The sequence below is a fragment of the Musca vetustissima genome, unplaced genomic scaffold, assembly GCF_032173495.1.
Source record: "Musca vetustissima isolate MV318-11 ecotype Yass unplaced genomic scaffold, APGP_CSIRO_Mvet_v1 utg7570, whole genome shotgun sequence".
Taxonomy (NCBI): domain Eukaryota; kingdom Metazoa; phylum Arthropoda; class Insecta; order Diptera; family Muscidae; genus Musca; species Musca vetustissima.
The window spans coordinates 18897-46366 of NW_026889296.1; the positions used below are offsets into that span (position 1 = coordinate 18897).

At 33.5% G+C, this 27470-nt stretch overlaps 1 protein-coding gene across 4 annotated transcripts; it reads left to right on the forward strand.

Annotated features, from left to right (window-relative positions):
• Positions 1-13570: 13570 nt before the first annotated feature.
• On the forward strand, positions 13571-17948 carry LOC133336985 (uncharacterized). 4 transcript variants are annotated; one of them, XM_061545249.1, is made up of 6 exons: positions 13571-13681; positions 16168-16406; positions 16442-16761; positions 16826-17013; positions 17087-17243; positions 17313-17948. In XM_061545249.1, the coding sequence occupies exons 3-6, from the start codon at positions 16569-16571 to the stop codon at positions 17804-17806; spliced, it is 1032 nt and encodes a 343-aa protein (XP_061401233.1). In that variant the 5' UTR covers positions 13571-13681; positions 16168-16406; positions 16442-16568; the 3' UTR covers positions 17807-17948. The 4 variants fall into 4 exon arrangements, 3 of the variants coding, with proteins under 3 accessions (XP_061401233.1, XP_061401232.1, XP_061401231.1); XR_009754566.1 differs by lacking the exon at positions 13571-13681 and adding an exon at positions 16010-16113 and having other exon boundaries at positions 16168-16761; positions 17087-17119; positions 17155-17243; XM_061545248.1 differs by having other exon boundaries at positions 16168-16761.
• Positions 17949-27470: the final 9522 nt, after the last annotated feature.

Below are 27470 nucleotides of genomic sequence, written 5' to 3' on the forward strand. Positions count from 1 at the left end.
GTACGTTGCAGGTCTATGAGTGCGTAAACAAAGTGTTTAACCACAGTCACACGCACGACAAAAAAGGCCAGAGAAAGGGTTCTGTCAACGAGCGTTAGCGAGTTACACAAATAAACACAGCACAAAAACACGACAAGCACGCGGAAATCCTTTGCAGCAAAAAAAAATCAGCACAATGAATCAACATTTACACGAACACGCACACAAACACACACACACATAATAATGGTAACACAAAGGGACGCACGGCAAAAACACACACGCAGTGCACACTTGTTTTAGGGGTTCAGTAATTCTGTTTAACTAACACACATTCTTACATGCCTCCCATACGCAACAAGCAAATTGTGGGGAGGTTGGCGTTCGTTTGCTGGGTTTGTAGATCAATGCAGACAGTAGACACTTGTTAATTGTGTTGATGATGAGGTGACGTGGTGTGAGGTGAGGTGAAAGACTTTCACTTTTTTTCCTTTTTATATGGGGTAAACGACATAGTCAGTATGCGGCTAACTGAAGTGGAATGTACGAAGTCTTTTTTTTAATTTTTGGCAAACTTTTTCATATGCCACTCTTATGGTTGTTGCTAGGGATGGGTGGAACACAAAATATTTTATGTTTGATATATTTCTGTCACCCACTAAGATTTGTTGATGTTGCTGTTGTTGTGGTGGCTGTCAATGTCACTTGAGTTGTGTATATTTGTTTTCTTCTTCAACTTATTATTTCTGGAATTGTTGGACTGTATTGTGTTCTTGCTGTCATCGTTCAAAAAAATCAGCTTTCAATCAAAAACACTCATAAACATTTGTCGCTACAATCGAACAAACTATACACACACACGCGTCAAATAAATCAAATGTCAAATGCCAGAGTGGTCATCTGTTAAGAATCTGTATTAGGGTTGACAACTGATTGTTTAGCTGGCACAGAGGAGCGCATATATCGGTGTATTTCTATTAATGTTCCATGGCCTTTTTTCTCAAATGTATATATATATTAGATTGATGATTTCGTTATTAGTTTTTAGTCATTGGAAATTGTCCTGAAGTAAACTCAATTCGCTGGCTTATTTGTTGCTTCGTTTTGGTGTACTTTAAGATATGTGTTTATGTGGGAGTTTCGTGTTGCAAAAATGTTTAATTTTTATTTAGTAAATAAATTTTCAATTTTTAATCACTGTTTATCTTTAATTATATATTTATTATTTGTTGTTTATTTTTCCGGTTTATTTTCGTGATTAGTTTTTGGTTTTTAAATTACGTCTTTTTGAACACCATCATTACGGGTATCCCTTTTCTAACGTTATCACTTTACGTAAATGTTGTCGTCGCCATTACCACGTCCCATTAGCGACTAAACGCAATATTGTTTTTATTTTTATGTTTTGCCGTTTTTACCGAAACAAAACAACAACACAACAACAACAATAATATACACTCAATATTGTACACACACCAACATCTGTACATTCGTACACACCATAAACCCCCACCCTGTATTCTTGGGGGCAGCAATACTCTCAACTCCCTGGTCGAAACGTCTACGAGCGACGTGAGCTTTCAGACTTGCCACCACATGCTCTGCAACAGTGCGCAAGTTTTGTATTTCTTCAGACAGCAACGACGACAACGACAATGAGAACGATGACGACGACGATGGTATTAACGACGAATGCACATTTCTCAACACACGGAACTTGGTGTAGCAAGGGTTCGCACAGCTATGACGACGAGAGTAACTGCTAGAAAAAACACGCTTGCAATGCAGAAAAATTGCAAGTTAGTTGAACGTTTTGTTTTTTCTCAGTGTGTGTTTATTTTAGTCGGATAGGCAGGCAGGCTGGCTGGCAGACACACCACACAATGTAAACATACACCTTTTAAAGAAGACATGCTAATTTTTGCCATCAATTGATTTTTTTTTGTATTTATTAAACTGATAAAGGCAACACACCCAATGACATAGTTTATTTTTCGAAATAATTTGCAAATGCGTTGTAAATTCTTTTTTTACATCTATATTTTTGTTTATTTATAAATAAATAATTTATTTATTATTATTTTTATTAGCACTTATAATCACTTCGACATGATGATTACGTTGAAACGTTATGTTAACGACTAAAACATCTTTTTGACACTGACAACGTTGAGAGCTGACAACCCACAAAGACGGAAAAAAATAACGCACACACATAACGAAAAACAAAAAATAAAATACTAAATAAACACATACACATAAATACTCACACCAAACACGGACATTTGCTGCTGCTCTTGCTATACTATGCTCCTTCTACACTACTACAACTACTATTCCAATTGCCATCTACAGTGGCTATGCTGTGAGCCAGCCAGCCAGCCATCCAGCCGTACATCGTTGTAGTGTTCTTGTTATTTCGTATACAAAAATCAGGAACATACACAACACATACAGGAGGGCACAACACCCAACAATAATAAAAACAACAACAACGGCAGTAGCAACAGAAGTCGTAAAACTATAACAGAGCTAAAATAACTACAACCCAACCAACCTCACTGTCGTCAGTCAATACAGCGAACGAAGGAACGAACGACGAGCATCATGGCAAAGAGGAAGAAAGAATACGCTCTTCTTGCAACAAACTTTTCACTCCCTAACCCAACATTAGTAGTTGTCCCATAATAGTTTGGCAGTTGTGCAGCAGCATCATCACCATCAATGGTGTTGGTTTGGTGGTAACGTTTCCCATTGCATCCAACAGCCCAACAATAACAACAGAACCAGAGACGGCTCACAACACAATACAACACAGTACACAACAAAACAGTATACAACCCAAACCTCTAAATAAAAAGTGTGCAACAAAAGTACGTCGGTCGGTCGTTTGTTCGTTCTTTCGTACACTAGTCTGTTGTTGTTATAACTCTCTTTTTCTGTGTGGAAAGAGAGCCTTTGCAAGGCCTGTCAAACATGAGTATGAGTTTTATTTACCAAAACATTAAATTGATAAATGGCTTTTGCTGTTGTTGGTTATACTCAGTCAAACAGCTAGCTAGCCAGCAGCACAACGCAACACAACACAATACGGAACACAACAAATAGTTTTCAGTTAGCACTCACACAGTTCAACATAAAAATGGATAAAAGGAAACAAGCAAAACAGCAGTGCTCTACTTCTTAAAGCGCGTACTCGGTGAACCACCTCAATTTTTGTATCAAATCAAAAAATTCAATTTAAAGGAAAAACATGCAAATTATTGACACATCGACAGTAATAAAATTATTATAAATACCCAAAAAAATCGTTTTAATAAACTGCTTTAATTATCCTAAAGAGATATAAAGTTACTCTCATACTCAACTCTATGCATAAAAAGTAATTTTTATTCTCACAAAAATAACATGCGCGCCCAACTGTCACAAACAAAAACTCTCTGTTTTGATTTATTGTTTTGGTTTGTTTTTCCTTAACAAACCCCAATAAAAATAAAAACAGCAATAACAACAACAAAAACGGCACTCACACAATATAGCAATGCAACCAACACATTCAAGATTATTTTGCTCTCATCGAAAGTTCTTGAAACACAACAAGAGAGCCTAAGCCATTGTCGCTATTTTTGTTGCTGTTTTGCAGATTTACAACTCTTGCCCAAGGATTCCCCAAACTAAAATGCTCTTCCTACTCTTGTGTTTTGTGTTGATTAAAACAAAACAACAATAAGGAACAACAACATACATTTCATATTTACTTTAACTAAACTCCATGGGCCATGGCAGAAAGAGTTAACGTTCTCCCGCTCTCGCTCTCATTCGCCATAAATGCAGAAAATAAAACTGTAGACAGGTGTCTCCAAGGGAAAAACACTAAATAAACAATTGCCAATTGCCTCTCCCTGCACACATTTTGCTGTCATTATTATTTGTTTTGTTTAGTATTTGTGTGCATGCAAAATGCCTTAACACCACCCCCTCACAGGCCCCCCACCAATTGCCACAATAAGAATATCTACTCTGTTAACAAGCAACAGCACTAACATTGGATTTTTGCTTACTGTTAAACTGTTAGTCTTAAGCAACCTCTATCCTTGCAAAAACACAACAAAAGTGCCAAAAATGTGGGTGTTGAACTTGCTGTTAAATTATATTTTACTTCAGATTCTTCCTCTTTTTATATCAACATCGTTGGTATGGTCATGTTTTTAAGTCTTTCTCTCATTCTCGGTTTCTTTGGTATTCGCTAGGTCTTCCTGCCGTTTCTGTTGCTGCTGCTGTCATGTTTTAAATCAAGGTTATTTATGTTGCACTTTAAAGTACTCTGGCTGGCGATTGCCATAAAAATTCTTAAATCGATGCACAGTCTTTAATGATATTTAACCTCACTTCTTGTGTTTTATGACAATATTAAAGAAGCACAAGTCATCGACGATTTGGAACATTGACCTTTTTGGTGAACTTCTCTGAATGTTACTCTATATTTCAATGGGGTTTCACGAATTTAAATGATGTTGTGGAAGGTTAGGGCCATAGAACAGTACGAGTGGTAACACCCTAACATTAGCAATTTTGTGTGGGACAAGTTCAGTACAAATACAATTTTTGAATGTTTTGTATTAACGATGTTTAAGTCTAATTTAAGTTATTCGGAATAATTTAAAAATTACATTTTAATCTGAGATGACTGGAGATTACCTACCAAAATTTACCAACATTTGCTTGGTTATTAAGCACTAGAAATAATTAAACTGTGGAAATGATCCCCTTTCATGAATTGTGTCAAATGACGAATAATATCGAGTCCCAAAACCTAGAAAATAATCAACATATTGAGGAAGAACAAACAGAATAAAGGATTATTCGATGGGTGGACAATATTTGCATATCTCGTATAATCTGAATGGAAAATCCGATTTGATGCAAACGTATTATTTTATATTTCCTTTGAAAGAAAATATCAGATATAAAAAGTATTTTTTTTCAATAGGACATTAACTACCAAAAATTGTCTCCGATCAACCAGAATCGTAAGATCACTTGTGTATGCTAAAAGTATTGTAGAATATTATATTGTCCGCTGTTTCCCAACTTCAAATTAGCCCAAAAGTTTGTAAGATTCTTCGTAGCGAATCCTTGGGGGACCATTGAGATGGAATCGGGCGAAATTAAATGTGCTATCTAGATAGATATTTGAAAAATTGAAAAAGCTACACACATACCATTCTGAAATCAATAAAAAATTACATTTCAAACGGACAGACTTGAATTCTTTGGTGTACCATTTGTATGAAATCGAGTCAAATTATGTATGGGAGCTATATATAAACACATGGACCTAATTGAGTAACCGTTGCAAACACCATTTGTTTTTTGTAATCACTATATTCAATTTAATACCATCTGCCAAATTTCGTGTAAATCGAACCAATACCAAAAACTGACCTATATCAAAATCTGAACCAATTTCAACAAACCTTATCACGCATCATTCTTTCCTATGCAAAACTTTACTCAATCAGACTAATATTGGGAGTTTGGTGTATCATTCACAAAAAATCGGACGAAACTATATATGGAGCTATGTCTAAATCTGAATCGATTTTAACAAAACTTCGCAGACATTAGTCTGCACCTAATTCAGTACTCTGTGCAGCATATTGTCCCAATCGGACAAATATTGGGAATTTGGTGCATCATTCACATAAAATTGGACGAAACTATATATGGGAGCTATATCTAAATCTGAACCGATTTTAACAAAACTTCGCAGACATCAGTCTAGACCTAAATCAGTACTATGTGCAAAAATTTGTCCCAATCGGACAAATTTTGGGAGTTTGGTGCATCATTCAGATAAAATCGGACGAATCTATATATGGGGGCTATATCTAAATCTGAACCGATTTTCTCCAATTTCAATAGGGTTCGTCCTTGGGCCAAATAAGTGAACTGTACCAAAAGGAACCATGGGTCCACCTCGATTCCTTTTGCCTGTTTCAAACATATGCACAAAGACATAATACCCTGACCACATTGTGGTGAAGGGTATAAAAACTTTACAAAGGGACGTAATTCTTACTGTGAAATGTGTGGCTCTGTCCCAAATCGAGGGAAAACATAAAAATACTGGTTTACTTTTTAGTTTTTGCAAAAAAGTCAGGCTGAATCCCAGTTTGTTGTTTTTGTAAAAACAACTATTTATTAGTGGGGAATGTATGGCATTGTCCGCCGAGGGGTAAGGCAGGAAAGACTATAGTTTCGGATCTCGCTACTGATCCTCATCAGATCCCTTAGCTTTTTGTTGGCATATTCTCCCCAGAAGCCATTTATTGCTTCTTTACAAAAAACTTTTTATACTCAAATATCTCTTGTGACAATTCGAAGTTTTTACGTTAGCCCTCGGCGGTCGTATCGCTGGTAACGTAAGAACTTCGAATTGTCACAAGAGACATTTGGGTATCAAAGGTTTTTTTTTCTAAAGAAGCAATAAATAGCATATGGGGAGAAAAAATGGCATTCCCAAATAACCCGCCAACACTACTGAAATACTGGTTTACCTCAACACAATTGTTTGACCTTCTGGTACATTGTGGTACAGGGTATTTATTATGTCCCTGCACATATGTTTGTAACATGCAAAAGAAAACTAGATGGATAAATGGTTGTATTTCAGAATGTTCATAGAATCACTTCCATTTGAGTCGAATGAGATGAAATATGATACAACTAACTTATTTTGTTCAAAGACCAAATGAACATTGGCTTAGATTTAGATATAGTTTTATATATAGTTTCGTTCTATTATACAATAGTTTTCAAAACGCCTAACGTTTGTCCGATTGAAACGAAATTTTGACTGATTGACGTACATATGTTCGATTTTGTTGAAATCGGTTTAGAAATAAAAAAGCTCCCATATATATTTTTATCGATTTTATGTAAATGCACCAATGACCCTACCATTGCTCGATTTACGTTTGAAAATTTGGTATAGCGTATTGTATAGAATTTCTTTAAAATCGTTCGACTTCATGAAATTGTACACCGAATGCCCAAGGTTTGGTCAATTAAGATGCAATTTTGTTCAGTATTGCTGTGATGGAGCATGCCGTATGGTGTGTGACAAGTGTGCTTTAAATCGGGCCAGATTTACATATACATGCTTGTTACAGATTCCGATCGCAATGGTTTCAATTTCGTATTTCTATTCGATCGTGATTCGTTCGTTCTATCGACAGGATTTTGTACACATACAACCAAAATCATATTTGAGGGAAATTTGTTAATATATATTTTAAAATCGTATAAACATACTGTGTAGGCACAAACAACAAGCCTTACATGGTAGTTTTAGTTGGAGTCCCTGGAACACGAAAATACCTTTGTCGAAAATTAGTTTTATAACGGTAAATGTAGAGAAAAAACGTGGTCCCATAGATTTTGAATTTGAAACGCGAATAACTTCTTTTATTTCTATTCCATTATTAATCGGACGGGGCCGACCATATGATACCCTACACAACTTCCCGGAAATTTAACTTTCTGTGGTTCTATATTCTGAGCATGGGTAATATTTCGCGATATTTGCACACTCTTGACCGACTAGAGGTCAACAAATATTACTAATATTCAGTACAGCCCTTCTAATTACTTCTCCATAAAATATGTAATCTTCACAGAAAAGAATTTTAATGTATCTATCGGAGCTATATGTAATTCTGGACCAATTTGGGCAAGCGCTGTCCAACATTTAATCACGATCGGTGCATAATTTGCATAAACTCAGACGAAATATATAAAGATTGCATCTATATCTGAACATAATTTACAAAATACAATCCAATTCTAAATCGATTTCAACAAAACTTAACACACGTCATTCTAGACTCAATTCAATACGCTGTGCAAAATTTTGTGCATATGGACGAAAAATAGTCTCTTCGGTACACCCTTTACATAAAATCGGACGAAAATGTATATGGAGCTAAAACTAAATCTACACTAATTAGACGAAAGTTCACACACAACATTATAGACTCAATATAGTGTGTGGTTCCAAAGGACTAACATTGTGAGTTTAATACATCATTTTATAGGTCTCCTATTTAATTTTTATTGCTTTGTTATCCCTTTAGAAAATACAAAATTAAAATAAGCTGAGAATGAATTTGACATGTCGCTCCCATTTCAATTTTTCACAAAGACATCTGGAATTTATTAATATCATTGTGTCTGAAAGGGATATTTTCAGATTTAAATACATCTCCCAAATTTATTTTCGATTTTATGCAAGTTATATTATATATGTTATCATAGTTTTTTAATTATAGGCGTTACTTGAATGAATTTGAATTTGAATTTCGCCAGTCTATAGAAATATATTTTGGCTTAAAGTGAATAGAAGTGTGTTCAGAATCACTTTTTTAATTGAATATAGGTTTTAACACTTGTAATAGTATAAAACGAACTCATTACATTTTTATTTTCTGTATTTAGTCAGTTCATATCTCCTTTGAAATCAAACGTGGCGAATTATATTTCCAACAATATGATGTAAGGCAATAAAATGTGTTTACACTTCATTCGGTTTTCGTTTCCCGGTTCAAATACACCCTCTCACAAACAACGACAGCAGAAAAGCCGGCATATATTATGGTCCATAAAATATAAAGAATTTTTTATTAACCAGAATGTATCCCTCTGTCTCTCTCCATTTATTTGCTCTCCTTGCAGGTACTTTACTTACATTTTATTTTGCCCTTACGTAGCAAAAATAAATGTTAAATGTATGCGAATGCGAAACAAACCCAAACATAAACAATAGCAAACGGTTGTAGCTGAGGCAACAGCACGCCAAAGCAGCAGCAACGTGGCAAATTTGAGTGATACATTCTGTCAGGGGAGCGATAAGGGTTGATTTAGATTTTCTTTATGACGGTTAATTTTTCTCGCATGAGAGTTTAGCGCCAGGAATGACGAGTAAAACGACCAGCCAACCCATCCATCCCATCCATCCCAGTCCAATATTTTTTGTTTTTCCTTTTTTTAGCATTGGGCCAGGGGACCGGCCAAAGTGAAGATAAGGAATACCAGCAAAGAAATATTAAAAGTTATGTTTGTCGCATTGGGTGTATTTCAAATTTAGCACTTGTGAGATTACGATTCAACATAAGCATGAATACGTAAATTTAGCTGTGGAGTTATCGTTTGTGGTACCCTACTCACTGCACTGTGGTGCGATGTATGTGATTATGAATTTTTATTTTAGCAGTACTACTAAGATAAAATCTATAGCGGTGTCGAATGGTCATTCTCATTTTGTTCTAAGAGTAATGTCAATAAAAACAAATATTTTTTTATTTATTTGAAACATATTTTATTAAAAGAAATAAGTAAAAGTTAAAAATTTTTTGATTCTACGATCCCACCTTGTACCTTTTAGAGAATCCCTTCGACCTTGGAACAATTTAAACTAGATGTGCTGTGAGTTGCCTCATTTCGTTTCTACCATTTATACATTTTAGACGGCACAGACATTATTTCATAGTCGATTCCAAGCTATAAATATAGCAATATATTTATAAAGTACAACACCTCTGTTTTGTCAAGCAAAGAGTTTTCCCTGAACTCCACACGCATTCTTATTGGTGGTATTGCCTCTTTAAATCTTCTTTTTTAATATATTGTAAACTCCGAAATGTTACCTGTGCCGCTAGTAAATCTAAATCTGTGCCGGTAGTAAATCTAATTTATATTTGAAGTCGTAGTAGATCTGATTTACGTACCTTTCAAGTATTTATAAACGAAATGCATGTCTTACTGATCACCGTCGATTTCCACAAACTAGCCCATTATTTCATTTTGATCTTGAAGATCAATTTTCAGAATATTTTTTATTGTTTTTTAATTGTTTTTTACACAATGCGTCTATTCACATTCAGAAACACGATAAGAATGAATAAAAAGTGAAAAAGCGTTTTGTTCGGCCGGGCCGAACTTTGGATACCCTCCACCATAGATATACTGGCAGGTTCTTGAAATGATAATATAAGGAACATACCAAAAAATGGAGCTATACCGACATGGAAATGGACTATACGCGCTCAAGAACCCCAAAATGCCGAAATTTGGGGGTACCTTTATATGGGGCTACCAGAAAAAATGGACTATAACTTATAACTTTGGTGAAGATATTTGGTACCCAATAAGAACCCAATATACCAAATTTCAGCGAAGCGGTTGAAAAAAGCGCTCAAGAACCCTAAAATACCGAAATTTGGGGTGCACTTATATGGGAGCTACCAAAAACAATTGACTTATATTTATAATTTTTAGTGGATATATTTCGTACCCAATAAGAACCCAATGTAGCAAATGTCAGCGAATTCGGTTGGAAAACGCGCTCAAGAACCCCGAAATACCGAAAATTGTGGGTACCCTTATATGGGGGCTACCAGAAAAAATGGACCTATATTCATAATTGTTTGTGGAGTGATTTGGAACCTATTAAGAACTCAAAGTACTAAATTACAGCCAATTCAGTGGAAAAATACGACCGAAACCCCCAAAATACTGAAAATTTGGAGGTACCGTTATATGGGAGCTACCAGAATAAGTAGACATATATTTATAATTTTTTGTGGAGACATTTAGTACCCAATAGGAACCCAATGTACAAAATTTCATAGAATTCGGTTGAAAAACGCGCTCAAGAACCCCAAAATACCGAAAATTGGGGGGTACCTTATATGGGAGCTATGCCTAAACGTGGACCGATATATCCCATTTTCGAACTTGACCTGCGTGCAGACAAAAGACAACCTTATGCAAAATTTCTGGCCCCTATCTCAATTCCTTCGGAAGATAGCGTGATTACAACAGACGGACGGACATGGCTAGATCGTTTTAGAATTTTACCCTGATCAAGAATATATATACTTCATGGGGTCGGAAATGAATATTTCGGTAAGTTACAAACGGAATGACAAAATTAATATACCCTCCATACTATTGTGGAGGGTATAAAAAGCATTCAATTGCCACGTGTTGTTGCAGACTACGTTCGTTGTCATATTCCCAAATTTGACAACGCCCTTTGTCCCATTCTCAAACATAACAACGTATTGTGGTCAAATACTTAGAATTGTAAACGGCTGTTGAGAAATTGACAACAAGCGTTGTCAAAACCAAAGTGACAACGCATGATGAAAAATTGATAAAGAACGGCGTAAATTTCGCAAAGTGTGTATACAACTTTCAAAATTCTATCACTCCTATTTGCATATATCCAAAACCTTCGGGATATACAAGATTTGAGCAGAATTCAAGACAAAGTATCTGCAAAATTAAAGGGCCCATCTTACATATTTGGACAGACAGACAGGGATAAGTCAACACAGAATTTTACTCCAATCAAAAATATTTCCAATTTCAGGTGTTGCAAACGGAATGATAATTCACATCCACCTAGTGAAGATTGTTATAAACATGAAAAGCAAACCACGGTGTTGGGTAATTATTACACATACACACCAAACACACGACCAACCGTACAAGTGTATGTTCTTATATTTACGAAACAGAAAAACGCATAAAAATAAATATGAATGAAATGCTAAACTACTGCATGAGTTGATGGTTGTTTACGCCGTCGACAACGTTGTTGTTGTCGTCGTCGTTGTTTGTTGACTTTCGCCGCGTGGCTGTAGAATTGCGGGTGTAGTATGTACAAAACGTTGCAGTTGCTTTATGACCAACACCGCCGCTGCCACCAACAGCACACTAACCTCAGTACCAAAGCAGCCCATCATAATCCATTCAGAACGCAATGTACACAATCCAAATGTGTTGACGCTGGTAAAGTTGTTTGTATTTTTTTTGTTATAGTTGTTGTTGCTGTTGCTGTGCTGGTAATGCAGTGTGAAATGTTATTTCTTTCCTTAATGGTCTACGCAAATTCACACAAACTCACTCGGGAATACTATTCACATTCGTAAAATAGAAACAAAAAACATATTTTTTCAGTGCTTATTTAAACATTTCATGTTGTTGTTGCTTTTTTTGCATCTTTTTTGTTATTATTGCTGTATTTTATTAGCGTACATTTATACAAAGGTATGTAGGAATGTTGGCTTGGTATAAATTTTCACTTCTTGTTGCTTATAATTTTTAACGGTAATTGCAGTTCATGCAAAAATAGTTGGTGTTGTTGTTTTTGCTGTTGTTCATTGTACAATAAGTCTTCGCGTAAATTCATCGAAGTACAAGTGTACGGTTGTGTGTTCGCGTACATAAAGTCTGACATCTTAATGGTTGATTATAACAATTTGTTGTTATGTTTGTTAATACTATAAATGTTAATGTTATTTTTTTTTCATTCATGTTTTTGTTTCATTTTCCTACAAGAAGGTTGGCGGGAGGAACTTATTAATTTGTGTTTGCATTTCCGTAGGTACATACTCGCAATATATCATATTATCAATTCCCAATTATGATGATAAATTGAGAGATAATTGCTTGTTTTGGCGCCAATCGCCAATCGCCAATATAGAAGGAACAATTCAAAGGCAATTCTAAAGTCAAGTCAATGGGGATTATTTCGCTAATAGAATCACCCGGTAATGTGGAATGCATTTCACAACTGAATTGTTTCACTCTATTTCACAATATTTTGGGGAGAAAACAATTTTTATTTTTGCCGTCGTGGCCGACGAATTCTAACAGACGTCGCATTTTTAAAGGACTACTGAAATGATACGATACTAAATTTTTCATTTGGTCAGATATAGAAGCTATATCTAAATCTGAACCGATTTCAGGAAAATAACACAAATCATTCTAGACCTAATTCATTACGCTGTGCCAAATTTCATGAAACCGTAAGATATTAAGGGTCTTTGGTACACCATTTACCTTAAATCGACGAAACTATATGTGGGAGCTATATCTAAATCTGAACCGATTTTCAGGAAACCTAACACACATAATTCTACACTGAAAGAAAAGTTCATCATCAAGGTAATGAAAAAAAATTATCAAAAAATCTTCATCAAATTGTTGTAGAAAAAACATTGTTTTTATGAAATCGGTGCTCAATTTGATGTTTTATGTTTTCGGCTGAAAAACACCGTCATCAAGTAAATGAAGAAACTTTCATCAATTTGTGGTCATCATGTCATAATCATCATAATGAAATTAGTTATCAAATTGAAGAAAGCTATCATTAAATGTTTTTAGTTTTAATTTTTCCACCCCCTGATGTTTGTGCGTTTATTTCGAAAACACGCACACACAAAAACATTGCTTTTGTAGTATACTTATTCAGGCATGGGAGTTATTACCTTTAAACAACATAATCTTGAATAAGAATTGGTTTTAAGATTTTTAATTTATTACATGTCTTTTATATCATCCTTTAGTTTATTAATTTTTCTACCGTTTGCGGGGTTAAACTTCAATAACATTTTATTGCTGTATTAAAACTATTTTTGGTAGTTTTCAGATAAACGAAAGAAACTCTAGCATAAAATGCAAAGTCACATCTCTGGCATGCCAATTGAGAAAATCCCGTTATGTCTGCAGCGTGCGAAACAGTGCTTGAATAATAAGAAAAATTCATTTGTAAAGTGACATTTATTGTGATCAGACGTTGATAAAAGTGTTTGTAATATTTTTGTGCATTGGAGCTAATAGAAGTGTTGTAAGTTAAAATGGAGTGTTTTATATGTTCTAAAAATTTTAGTAATATAGAAAAATATTTGTGGCATTTGCAAACATTTCATGGTTTCCAAAATAGTGATACATTCAGGTGTACGATATGTAACAGCGCATTCACAACTAAAAGTTCCTTTAAAAGGCATCTTACAAAAGTTCACAGAGAAATATTTGTGGAAAAACATTGCGGCTCCACGAAAAAAGGTATGCATCGAGAGCCACTGTGAAGAGACTTCTGATTCTGGAACATTCGATGAAGTACCAGTAATAGAAAATCTTTTTGAAAATAATTTAAAGTTTCAGACTGGTTTGTATTCCATAAATAACTTAAGTCGAAAGGACGCTGAAAATATTCAGACTTCTCAATACAATCTTGTAATTTTACCACTTCTAGACGTTTTCAAAAAATTTGCTGGCAAATTAGATTTGGATTCAAAGCAGGAATTATTTAAAACTATTCGTTGTTGCAATGAAGTTTTGAATTCAATAAAATCTGAGTACTTATTAACTAAAGAACTTAAAAAAAGAGATTTGTGTGAAGATTTAAACATTTCTGTCATTGACAAAAGCGGCGAGCTCATTCACAAAAAAGGCAATTTAACTTTCGCTGAAAAAGAGACCACAATGGCAACGCTTTCCCTAAGACATTCTTTCAAAAAAATTCTTCAAAAAGATAACTTATTGTTAAAAATGATTGATCATATGGAATCTTTAAACAAATCTTCGCAATTTACCAACATCGTGCAAGGAGATATGTGGAAAAAGAAGGCCGCTATGTATCCCAACCAACCAAATTCCTTACTTTCTATATTCCGACGATATAGAATTAAACAATCCTTTGGGTGCACATTCCACAACTCATACCGTAACAAACTTTTACTTCTCTTTTCCTGTTTTACCAAATGAAGATACCAAATTGGACCATATATTTTTAGCGGCATCAATTAAAAGTAGTGACTTGCAAGTACATGGAATCGACAAGTGTTTGTTACCACTTGTTAACCAGTTAATAGATCTAGAAGTGGCAGGCATTGAAATCGATTTAAACAACGGTAAAGTGTATAATCCTCACTTTTTGCCTTGTTTAATTATTGGTGATAATTTAGGTCTTAACACCATATTAGGCTACAGAAAATCATTTAGTGGTACATTTTGCCGATTATGCAGAATTGACAAAAATATGAGTAACGTAACAACGTCCGCTATTCCAAGTCTTAAGAGGACATATGCAAATTATAGGCTTGACGTAAATACCGGGGATCCATCTAAGACTGGCATCGTAAGCGAATGTGTATTTAACAAAATTCCGTCTTTCCATGTTGTTGACAACTTGAGCGTAGATGCAATGCACGACGTTTTCGAAGGAATTTGTCATTATGATTTGTCTTTTGCCATACTTTATTTCACAAATACCAAGAAATATTTCTCTTTGAAAACCCTTAATGCTCGAAAACAAAAGTTCGATTACGGGGAACTTGAAATAGGAAATATTTCGCCCAAAATTACTATAACTCATCTCAAAAATCGCCATTTAAAAATGTCAGCAAAGGAAATGATGACGTTTTTATTATATTTTCCATTAATTGTTGGTGATATGATTCCAGACGATGATGAGGTGTGGATATTTATTTTAACACTTATACAAATTGTAGAAAAAATTCTCAAATTTTCGGTTACGGAGTTTTCTATAAGTTCTTTAGAAAATCTAATTGAAAAACATAATAAAGATTTCATTAGGCTTTTTAAAACTAATTTGAAACCAAAATATCATTTGTTAGTTCACTATCCGGAAATAATAAGAAAATGCGGACCTGTGCGGAAATTCTGGAGTTTCCAATTTGAGTCTAAACACCGCAGTTTTAAGTTGTACACACATGCTATAACTTCACGAAAAAAACATATGTTTTTCACTTTTTGCTAAACTCGTCTACAAGCAATAATCTTGTTGTTTTACAAAAAGATTTAACCGTGTGTGAATTAAATGATGATATATGTGCTCAACTTAAAATACCTAAAAGACAGTTATATTTTTATAATAAGGTTATATTACAAAACATTGTATACAAAAAGGATCTTTTCGTTGCTGAATGCGAAATTGACTATAATATTTATAGAATTATAAATGTATTTTGTTTGGATAACCATATTTATATATTTGGTGAACGATTTAAAGACGTTGTTTATTGTAGCCATTATAGAGCTTTTGAGATACACGTCAACAAAGTAGAGGGAGCCTTTGCGGTCAATATCAAAAATCTTATTGGACATCCAACAACAGCCATAAAAACCCATACAGGAAAATATAAGATAAGAATAAAAGAGTTATATTAATATATATAAAAATGGCAGCTATTGAACATCAATTAGAAATTCTACTCAAAAAATGGAACTTACTACATTTACTTTCCAACTTAAAAGGTAATATATAATATAACTTAAAATTAAAGCTTATTTATTTAATGTATTTTCCAGATGAAAATATAACGATTGATGTCTTACAAATAATTAACAGAAAACATTTAGAGGAACTCACACGAAGATTTAAATTAGGAGACAAAATAGTTTTTGAGTTTAATATTAATAAATGGAGAGAAGAAATCGGAAAACCTATTGAAAACGAATATTACTCAGACGTGGCCAATATTTCGTCTATCTCACGGAAATCTAGCTGTTCTTCTATTACTTTATCTCAAGAACCTCTGAAAGAACGCTTTGACTCCAATACCTGTGTAAAACTGACGACAATTTTGAACCAAAATAAAATTGGCAAAAGAATTTTAGAGACCTATAAAAAATACGAACATATAAATGAAGATCAACGAAATTTAATAATTACAACAATAGCTAGTTATTTTCATGCAAATGAGTTGCACATGTCTTTACAAGAAAGCTATAATTTGGAAAAACAAATAATAGAAATGTTTCCCAATGAGAAACTCCATTCTTACCGCACCGACAGACGTGGAAAGCTATATGTAAAATACAACAATATGAAAAGAAATCACATTTATCAGAAAGATAGAGATGTCAATTCACCTAAGGCATCCAAACCTGCAGATTATATCGGTAAATTATTCGAAAAAAACGTTATGATTTATACAAATGTAGTAAATTTGGGTTTTTATTATAGTTTCTGAAGAAAACGCCAAAGAAATAATTCATAGTTTAAAATACGATAATGTCGACCAAGAACAATTTTTAAAAATGTGGCAGTCATGCGCAAATTACCGAATACGTCAAATTTTTGATGAGCACGATAACCTTAAGGATATATTTAAAACCTGGCCACAGTATAAAGAGGGTCTTGGAGTAAAGTTGGTAAGTATCTTAATTTATATGTCCATCTTAATTTAATATTCTTTCTACATGTGTGTGTTGATATTCCGTTTAGATTAACATGGACTTCGGAGTGCTGCATAAAGACTACACACCAATATTCGAATGGGAAACTAAACTTATTACGGTGTATAATGTGATTAAGAAGGAAAAATACATTAAAGATGCTGGAATTAAATCAGTTTTCGATAGAATTGATCCATCAGACGCAGGTTTGTTACGAATCAATTTTCATTAGATGCATATCATTAAATAACTAATATTTTTATTTAATTTTGTAGCTTCAAACATGTCTTTATTTATGATGCGCTTGACTTGGTGTCTACACGGCTACTTATATCCAACATCAAAATACCTCCGTAAAGATAAAGATGGAAAGAAAACGTATGGGAAATACACCATAAAAGACTCCCAAGAATCGTCAATATTCCTCGCACGAAGTATCCAAGAAGTAGACAACCACTTAAATTTCTTAGAAAAGAGAAATGAGAATATTCAACCTTTTATTTTTGTTGTTGGAGATGACAATTTAGAAGATAATGACTACAATTTCTATGTTTATTTAGACCATGCATTGCTACATTTTGTAGATTTCCAGCGAGCACTAGATACTTGCTTCAAAAGCTTTTTCTTATTTAATTTAGAATTTCCCGGAGCATCCAATCAGTTCTGGATCTTTGTTCAAGAGTACTTCTATGACATGAAATCAGCTCACACAAAAAATTTTTCAAAAATACTAAATATTTTAAGCGATTTAAATTATACCGAGAACTGATTTATATATAAATTATCTACATTTAATATTTAATTTTGTATTTGAATATAATTCAAACGCTTATGTACATTTTTAAATTTTATCACATTTATTTATTAATTCATTATTCTAAGGAAATATTGAAATCTATATTCATTGTAAAACCCGTAATGAATTATTTTTTAAGTTTTTTAATAAAAAATATTTCCTAAATGCCTAAAATATTTGTATTTATATTGAATTTTGTAAAATTTAGAACGGCGTTTCTAAAGCGGAAAACAAAATTCAGTTCGATGTTAGGGCTTCATTGATTAAATGTAAATTATACATTAGTTTGATGCAGTTTATTCATTGAAGTTATGTAATTTTAATGAATAAATTACGTATGTTTGATGAATACCTTTTATTGGAATGATGCAGAATATTCATTATATAGAGATAATAGAACATCAATTTGAGTATATTTTTTCATCGAAAGGAAGAAATAATACATCAATTAAATGAACTTTTTCTTCAATATGATGACATTATTTCATTAAATTGATAAATATTTTTGATGAAAATTTGATGTAAAATTCTTCATTATAATGATGAAACGCGTTGTAAGCTCAAAATCGAAGAAACATTTCATCAAAGTAATGCCCAAAATCATCATATTGATGAATTTTTTTCTTTCAGTGTAGACCTAATTCATTACTTTGTGCCAAATTTCGTGGAAACCGAAAGATATTTAGGAACTTTGGTACATAATTTACCTAAAATCGGACGAAAATATATATGGTAGCTATATCTAAATATGAACCGATATTCAGGAAACTTAACACACATCATTCTAGACCTAATTCATTATTCGTGGAATTTCGTGGAAATCCAAAGATATATAGGAACTTTGGTGCACCAATTTCAATAGGGTTCGTCCTTGGGGAAAATAAGTGACCTATGCCAAATTTCATCCAAATCGGATCATAAATGCGACCAGTACTTTGTTCACAAAAATACATGGACGGACGGAGAGCCGGACATGCGTAAATCGACTCAGAAAGTGATTCTATGCATATTCTCAAAAGGAATCATGTGTCAATCTCGTTTCCTTTTGCCTGTTACAAACATATGCACAGAGACATTATACCCTGTACCACAGTGTGGTAAGGGTATAAAAACGTTCAAAATTCGGGAATTTTGGCAATCCGTATTGGGGCCTGCAATAAATTTTCCGGCAATATCGCCAATTTTAGTTTACATTCCATTTTCAAAAAATAGAATTTTTGTTTTCATACTACATCAATGATTTTTGGTACATATATATAGAAAAATGTCTTGACTCCGAATCCATTCGCGATCAAATTTTTGGTTGGTGCGTGCAAAAGTTATTGAGGTTTTAATTTTGGGCATAAGAAAAAAATCTTATTGACCAAAAACGTTTATATAGATCTTCCTCCGTAAAATAAGAATATGAATATATTATAATAATAGCGATAAAGTTGCACATCTTCGCGAAATATGAGAAAGATAATAAAAATTTAGGAGACTAGCATAGGCCCGCTACGTCGTTAGCGGATCTTTAATTTAGCTACGCAATATACTTTCGGATTACGTATACATTTGTAAGATTTCGAATAATGATGAACTTGTATTTATATTTTCTGAAAGTGTACTACTTTCTCGACCCTCCCGATAGACCAATGCAAATAATACCATAATACATTTTTTAAACTTCTTTGTTCCTTTCGGTAATATAATACTTATGGTAAAATATGTAGTACATTTTAGTACTTATGTACCCTTATGGTACGAATTTGTAATATAAAAATTGCAGAAATTTAGTATTTCTGGTGAGTTACGTGTTATAAAATCCTCATTGAAAAAATTGTCGGTATTTTTTGTATATATTCCACATAAATATTCCGCCCATTATTCATTACATCGAAAGTCGCTGCAGTATAATATATTTCCAGTGTGGTTGGAAACATCATTGGAAATAAATATCAGTTCCGTTATGTTAGACATTGTAGAAACATTTGCATTTAAAAGTGCCAATAATTTAGTTCTTATTGTGTCCAGCGGCTTGTTTGCTCACTACATCGGAAGTTTAAACCAAAATTCATATAATTATTCGCTGTAGCATTGTTTTTCATAGAAAAAACCTTGTACCAAATTCTATATCCACCCGTACCGCCGTATACAACATATTGAACATTTTAGAACTTTTTTCTGCAAAATATTTATTTATTAGCATAGTTCCAGATAAGTACACAATATTTAGTACTTGTTAGTACCGTTAGGTACAATTTACTAACTTTTTGGCGTATTCCACTTTTTAAAATATACAAAGCTACATACCGAATTTCAGAAATACACTTTTTTACACACCGTGCAATATTTTGTGTTTTTGGTGCCGTTTAGTACTAATTTCTAATTAAACAAATACTAAGAGTTGGACATTTTTGTACTCTAAATTTACATTTACATTTATTTACCATTCATTGTGATACAATATTTAATACAATTTTCGAAGGGTATTTATTCATATCGCTCTATTTGTAATAGTTAAGCTACAGATTTTAATCTCTAACTTTTCTAGTATAATTTAATATTTTTTACCCTTTTAGTACTAATTTCAAAAATATGTTAATCTATAGCAAGTATTTGTAATAATTAATTTCAGATTTCTATTCCTTCCGGTTCCATTATACTACAGTATTTAGTACTAATTTAAGAAAATATGCTGAGTTTCAGATTTCTATTTCTACCAGTTCCATTGTATTTTATTATTTAGTACTTTTTATCACCACTTTAGTACTAATTTCAAAATGTTTTGCATAGTATTATATTTGTAATAGTAAAATTCGGTTATATTGCAATATACCATCTATAATTTTTTTGTACATTTTAGTACTAATTTCCAAAAAATACGTTTTCCCATCATTCTATTTGTAATAGCTTAAGTTACGTACCAAATTTCAGATGTTTATCTCTGCCTGTTTCATCGTAGTAAAATTTTAGCACCTTTAGTACTAATTTCCAAAACTTGTTCACTCATTCTGATTCGCTTATCATTGACAAAGCTGTATACCAAATTTTAGAGTTCTACTTCAACACGATTTCAGTGTGCATCCTAAAAAATATATCGATTTATACCTATTTCAATGCTGTCCATTAGGAACCATTGATGACACAGCTCACGCTATTTATACCCTACACAAGTATGTTGTCAGGGTATTAAAGCTTTGTGCAGTCCCAAGAGTTTGTAACGCCGCGAAGTATTGGTCATAGATCCACTTTTAAGTATACCGATTGTCATATCTCGACTAGCTGAGTCGATCTAGAAATCCGTCCGTCTGTCCATTATATTTTGTAAACACGATAAAGGCCACAGTTATGGACCAATCTTCACGAAATGTTGCATGTAGACCGGTCCAGGCCAAGGAAGACCCCTATTGTTTTTGGTAAAGGTCGGTTAATATTTAGGGGATGAAATGGACCAAATACTTAATTTTTGTCGGTTTTTCTGGTCGCTCTACAAGTCGCAATTATGGCCCAAACATCGCAAATTTTTACATGGAGAAGGGGTCGGTACAAAGAATTAGCATGTCTGTTTTGATATTTAGCGGGTCAAATGAACCCTGAATTTTGTGTGAAAAATTACAAAATTTGTATTCTATAGCGTATATATTTACCCATGAAGAACAAAGACCCGAGAAGTTGATAGCTGATCAGATGTGGGAGTTACACTTAAATATTTACATTTTTAAATTGTGTCTCTGATCGCAATTTTGACTGCATCTTAATTCTTTGCTATGATTTTGTTTTGTTTTCGTTGGTATTCAGTTTCACTTTGATGTTTCATCACATACAAAAATCACGTTGCTCACATGTCATGATTTTGACATTCGTCTAAGATATGAAATTTATTTTGTTTCCTTTAAAAATTCAACAGAACCCACTCACTACCACAACACACCACATATATAAAAGGGTGGAATGAAGAAAAAAATTATAATATTATACTATTTTCATTATTAATAAAGTTTCACGTTTAGACACATTTTAAAGCAAAAGAAGAAATGCTGGAACTAAAGTTATGCGGGACCGCCTATATGATACACTACTCCAATTTGGGTGTGTACAAGAGACGCTGTTAGGATTTCAATCTAATTTGATTGCATGAGCAACAGTTTAATTGAAAAGGCATTGCACCTTTCGTGTATAATTTAAAATCGATAATTCTGGATCGATTGAGCAGACGCCAGTGGAGAAATCTGCGATTAATCGAAATTATTCTCAATTGTTATTTTATAAATTCGAACACCTTTACAAGTGTTTGTGTATGGGAACACACACATTGATTTTAAATTATACTTTATTGAATAATATATAATTTATTGGGACTCGAATTGAACATTATACACCACCATATAATATTATGATGTAGGATATTATATCATCTTCCGACTGTAATTCTTTCTGGTTTGCTGATCTTATTTGGAGTATCAGGTTATATTCTCCAAAAAGACTATAAATGTCTTTACACTCTAACGTATCCATGACAGGTGAAAACCATATTAACTGATATGCCAAATATGTTTGTCTGTCTGTCTGTTCGTCTGTCATTCATTCATTCATTGCACCGCAAAAAAGGTGTCAAAAATTGTTTGAAGTCTTTTGCGATAATAACGTCATTTCTAAACGTCCGAATGCAAAATGCAGCATTTTTTGACAGCACAAGAAGACAAACGGCACAACATCAACAAAACAAATCACAAAAAATGCACACACACACACTCACACATATTCAAAATGTTTGATGTTCCTTTAAGCGAATTGCAATGGCGTGGTGTGAATATGAAGTTCGCCAATGTTTTGTTTGTGTACCGACCGACCGACCGACCGAGTGTGTGTATGTGTGTGACTATGTTGCAACAATGAATGGACATGACAGTTATGGCGCGTTAGGAAACGCAATGCATAAAAAATATCATAACAAATAGAAATAACAAGAAGGTTCACAAACACTCACAGACTCGCATACATTCATCGATACGCAAAGCATAAAGGCAAAGAAACGCAGCAACAGTGCCAACAACAACAACAGCAGCAGCAGCAACAACAACGACGACGACATCAAAAACGACATTTTCCGCGTGTAACTTTTGGTCAGACGGTCCACAACTGTCACTTGCATACATGTCGTTTGACAAGTAAGCGTGACAGTTATGCACACACGTATGTACAGTCATGTGCACACAAACACATATTCTTGACCATAGAGTAATAGTCAAAAATTCATAGAAAGATAGACGTTTGGTCAAAAGCTTCAAAACGTTTTTTGGTTTCATTTTGTTGGCGTTAAAACTATGCCCATGACTATCTTTTTTTTTGGAGGGGAAATTGGTGATTGTTTTTGTGAAATTGGCCAAAAAAGCAACCATCAAACTTGTGGGATGTTTGAAGTATTTAGTTAATGCATTGATTTGTTTAATTGTAGAATAGATTATGACATATCTCCTCGGTAGTATACATAATATGTATCGATATTATGTATACGGCCATATTTACAGAAACAACTCCAAAAATTTAGTCAAGTCCAAAAACGATTTCTTAAGAAAAGAAACCCAACCAATATAGGGGATTAAAAAGTCGCATTTGTTCTTTCCACAAAAATAACACACATATCCCGCACAAATGTGCTAAAACCATTTACAGGCTATTGCTTATAATTTGTGGTTCTTTGTGTACGATTTTTAGCAAGTGGCTCAAACAAATCTTTTTTTTTTTTGTTTGCTTAGCCATTGAATGAATGACGGCGCTGTTATTGCTGTTGCTGGTCGACCAAAAATGAATTTATGGCGGGTTGTTGCGCGAGTGTGCCAGCCAGCGAACGAATCAATAGCCCGTAGGTTGCCAGCCTGACATATCAAACATGGTGATTTTTTGACAATCGTTTTCATAGCAATTGTCATTTAAACATGTTAAGCAACCATGTGTCAAGTGGATTTAGGTGGGCACAGCGATTTTTTGTTGTCAATGGTATTGGTGCTGATTCGGTTGCATGGTGTCGCAGCGGTCTCAGCCCATTTCATACAACAGGGCAATGTTGGTAACAGTTTTTTAAGCAGTTTTTGGCGTCATACTTTTTTTCGTCGAGATTTTGTTTTGTTTTTTGCCTGCATGGTGGATATTGCTTTGATTTGTTCAAAACAAGTGTTTTGCCGCCTGCAAAGGAGCCTGAAAATGCAGGAAAGAAAAAACTCTGAATGGTTTAAGGTGTGAGAAAATTGTTTCCACTTATTTCCCGGGCACTGGGCGAACTAATTTATGTTTATTATGGAGAAAAGTGTCAAGAGAACGATATAGGCAGATATGTGTGTGTTTTCTGTGTTAAATTGCATAACATGCAATAATACAAATATATAACCCCTGAGATTATGATTGAACTTTTCTTTTATTTTTTGATAACTATGTTATTACCCTGATTGTTTAAATGTTAATATATACACACATGCACACACACACACACTGTGGAATAGTTACGAAGCGTATATAAATAAACCCTAGAATACATCTTGGAACGTTGCCGATAATTTTCAATGGTGGAGTTGTTGTATATCCGCTAAAACCCATAAACATGCGTAATGGTTGACTGCGCACAACTATCGGAAAATAATTTGGATATACACTCTGTACACTGTTTGTACGGTGCGTCTGCCAAATACACACGCAATAATATTGCATAAAGTATATATTAAATAAAAAAGAAAATACAAAATAGAAAATGAAAAAAATCTAACTTTTCTTTTGGAAAGTAAATAAAGGACATACTAGGAAAAGATATGTTTTACTTAAAATTGATAAGTAATACATAATTTCTTTATTAAAAATGAAGGTTGCAGGAAATCACATTTACAAATATTATACATGATATAACTTTGAGGTTAGAATTACCTGTATAAAGTTCTATTAAAATCGGGTTAGATTTAAATAGGAGCTATATTTGACCAAACTCCTAAAGTTTGTCGAATTGGGAATAGAATGACATGTGTTAGGTTTCGTTGAAATTGGTTTGGATTTAGATATAGCTCTCATATATATTATTTTACATGATTTTTATTTTTATATGATTTTATGTACATGGTGCACGAAATACCCAATGCTAGATCGATTGTCAAGCAATTTGGCATATCATATTGAATTGAGTGTAGAACGATGTGTGTTAGGTTCTGTTGAAATTGGTTCATATTTAGATACAGCTCTCATATATATGTTAGTATAATTACATCAAATGTTGGACCATGTAACCATAAATTCTCCGATAGGAATGCCATTTTTTCACGGGGTGTTTTAGATAGCCTTCAAGGCGGTGTATTAAGTTTCGGTTCATATTTAGATACAGCTACCAACGATTATTAGATTGTACAGCGTACTGCAATAAATCTGAAATATTTGTGTGTAAAATTTTTTTTAAATGGGTTCAGATTTAGGTATAGCTACTATTAATTTCAGATTTAGGTATAGCTCCTATATATATTTACTTCCGATTATATTTTTTGTTTGGACCAGGCCTGTACTGCAACATGATGATTGGTACATCTGCAACACATCTGTACATCTAGTACATTTTGCAACAAATCGAACTGAATTTACATATAGATCTTATACATATATTTTTTGATTTCTTGCGCATGGTACAGCCCAATTGATGTCAGAATGACATGTGTATGAATTAAATAAAATATATATTGAGCACATATTTAATGTTTTCCGATTTCATGATCGCCAGATTATTTTCATAATTCTATTCATAGTTAATTTTTCAATGTTGTACATCTACCTCTTTTAGAATACATGTAAAAATCAGTAAGGAAAGTAGTAAAGTCGGATTAGGCCGACTATCTGATACTCTTCACCACTATGCGTATATTTAAAAGATGCATCCTAACAGAAGGGCCATTAACATGAAATTGGGTGAACTAAAATATGTGGCTTTTATCTAAATGTGAATCGACTTAGATCAATCCATAAACATGCAGTTCATTGTTACAATATGACAAAATTATGCAAATCGATTTAAAGCAAATATCAATCATACACCCGTTGAATACTTGGAACACGAAGTCGGTTCGAAGTATATATGGGCTATATCTGTAATTCCTCACGCAACTACGTCATTCTATTCTGAAAAAATAAACATGAATAGTATGGTGCAACATTTACATAAAATCGGATGAAAATAGATATGAAAGCTATACCCAAATATGAACGGATTTCAACGATACTTGTCACAGTTTAGGTTAGACTAATTTAAGAACGTTTTGTTCGTTTATTTTCCTAATAGACATATTTTGGGTCCTACCTAAAATCGGACGAAACCATATGGGGGCTATATCTAAATCTGGACGGATTCCAACAAAACTTAACACACGTTTGGCTAAACTATCTTAAGTACGTTGTGCAAAATGTTGTCTATATGAGAGCTATATCTAAATCTGAACCGATTTTAACGGAATTTAACACACATCATTCTAGGGTATATTTAGTACGCTATGCCAAATGTCGTGCAAATCGAAGGATATGTAGGGACTTTGGTACACCATTTACATTACCTATATCTAAATCTGAACCGATTTTCAAGTAATTTTACACACATCATTATAGACACAATTCAGTACGCTATGCCAAATTTCGTGCAAACCGAAGAATATATACAGACCTTGGTACACCATTTACATTAAATCGGGCGAACATATATACTTAGTTCAGTACGCTATACCAAATTTCGTGCAAATCGAATGATTTTCAGGGACCATTTACTTAAATCGGGCGAAACTATATATGGGAGCTACATCTAAATCTGAACCGATTTTCACGGAACTTAGCGCACATCATTCTAAACCTCAGTTAGTACGCTATGCCAAATTTGGTGCAAATCGAATGATTTTCAGGGATTTTGGTGTACCATGTACCTAAAATCGGGCGAAACTATATATGTCAGTTATATCTAAATCTGAACCGATTTTCACGAAACACGCCATTCTAGACTTAATTTAGTACGCTATGCCAAATTTCGTGTAAATCAAATTTACATTAAATCGGTTGTTATTTTTGCAATCGTTTGTTTGACTACTGTTTCTTGTAACTTGTAACTACTGTTTATTGTAACTAGTTTAGCATTCCATTGTTTCTATATTTCAGACACTCTTACCGACCAATGCATGGAGTTACAAAATTGCATTTGTATTTTCCAAATCATTTCGATATAAATTCTAAATACATAATATAATTTTTTTATTTCCTCTGACAGAAATCCAGTATTTAAAGTTTTATGAATTGTTCATAAAATGCAGAAATCCTGAGATTGGCAACAATTTCTGAACAATATACATGCGGTATATATCTTACTGCACCATACAATAACCAGTAAGGAAAGTTCAAAAGCCGGATGGGGCCAACTATATGATACCCTTCACCACTATGGGTACATGGACGGACATGCATAAATCGACTCAGAAAGTGAATCTATGCATATTCACAAAAGGAACTAGGAACCATTTTTGGGAGGGAGGTTTGTTACCATATACGACTTCTCCTTACTATATATTTATAATTTTTAGTAAGGAGAACTCAAAGTACCAATATTCACCGAATTCGGTCGAAAAATGCGATCAAAACACCCAAAATACCGCAAAAT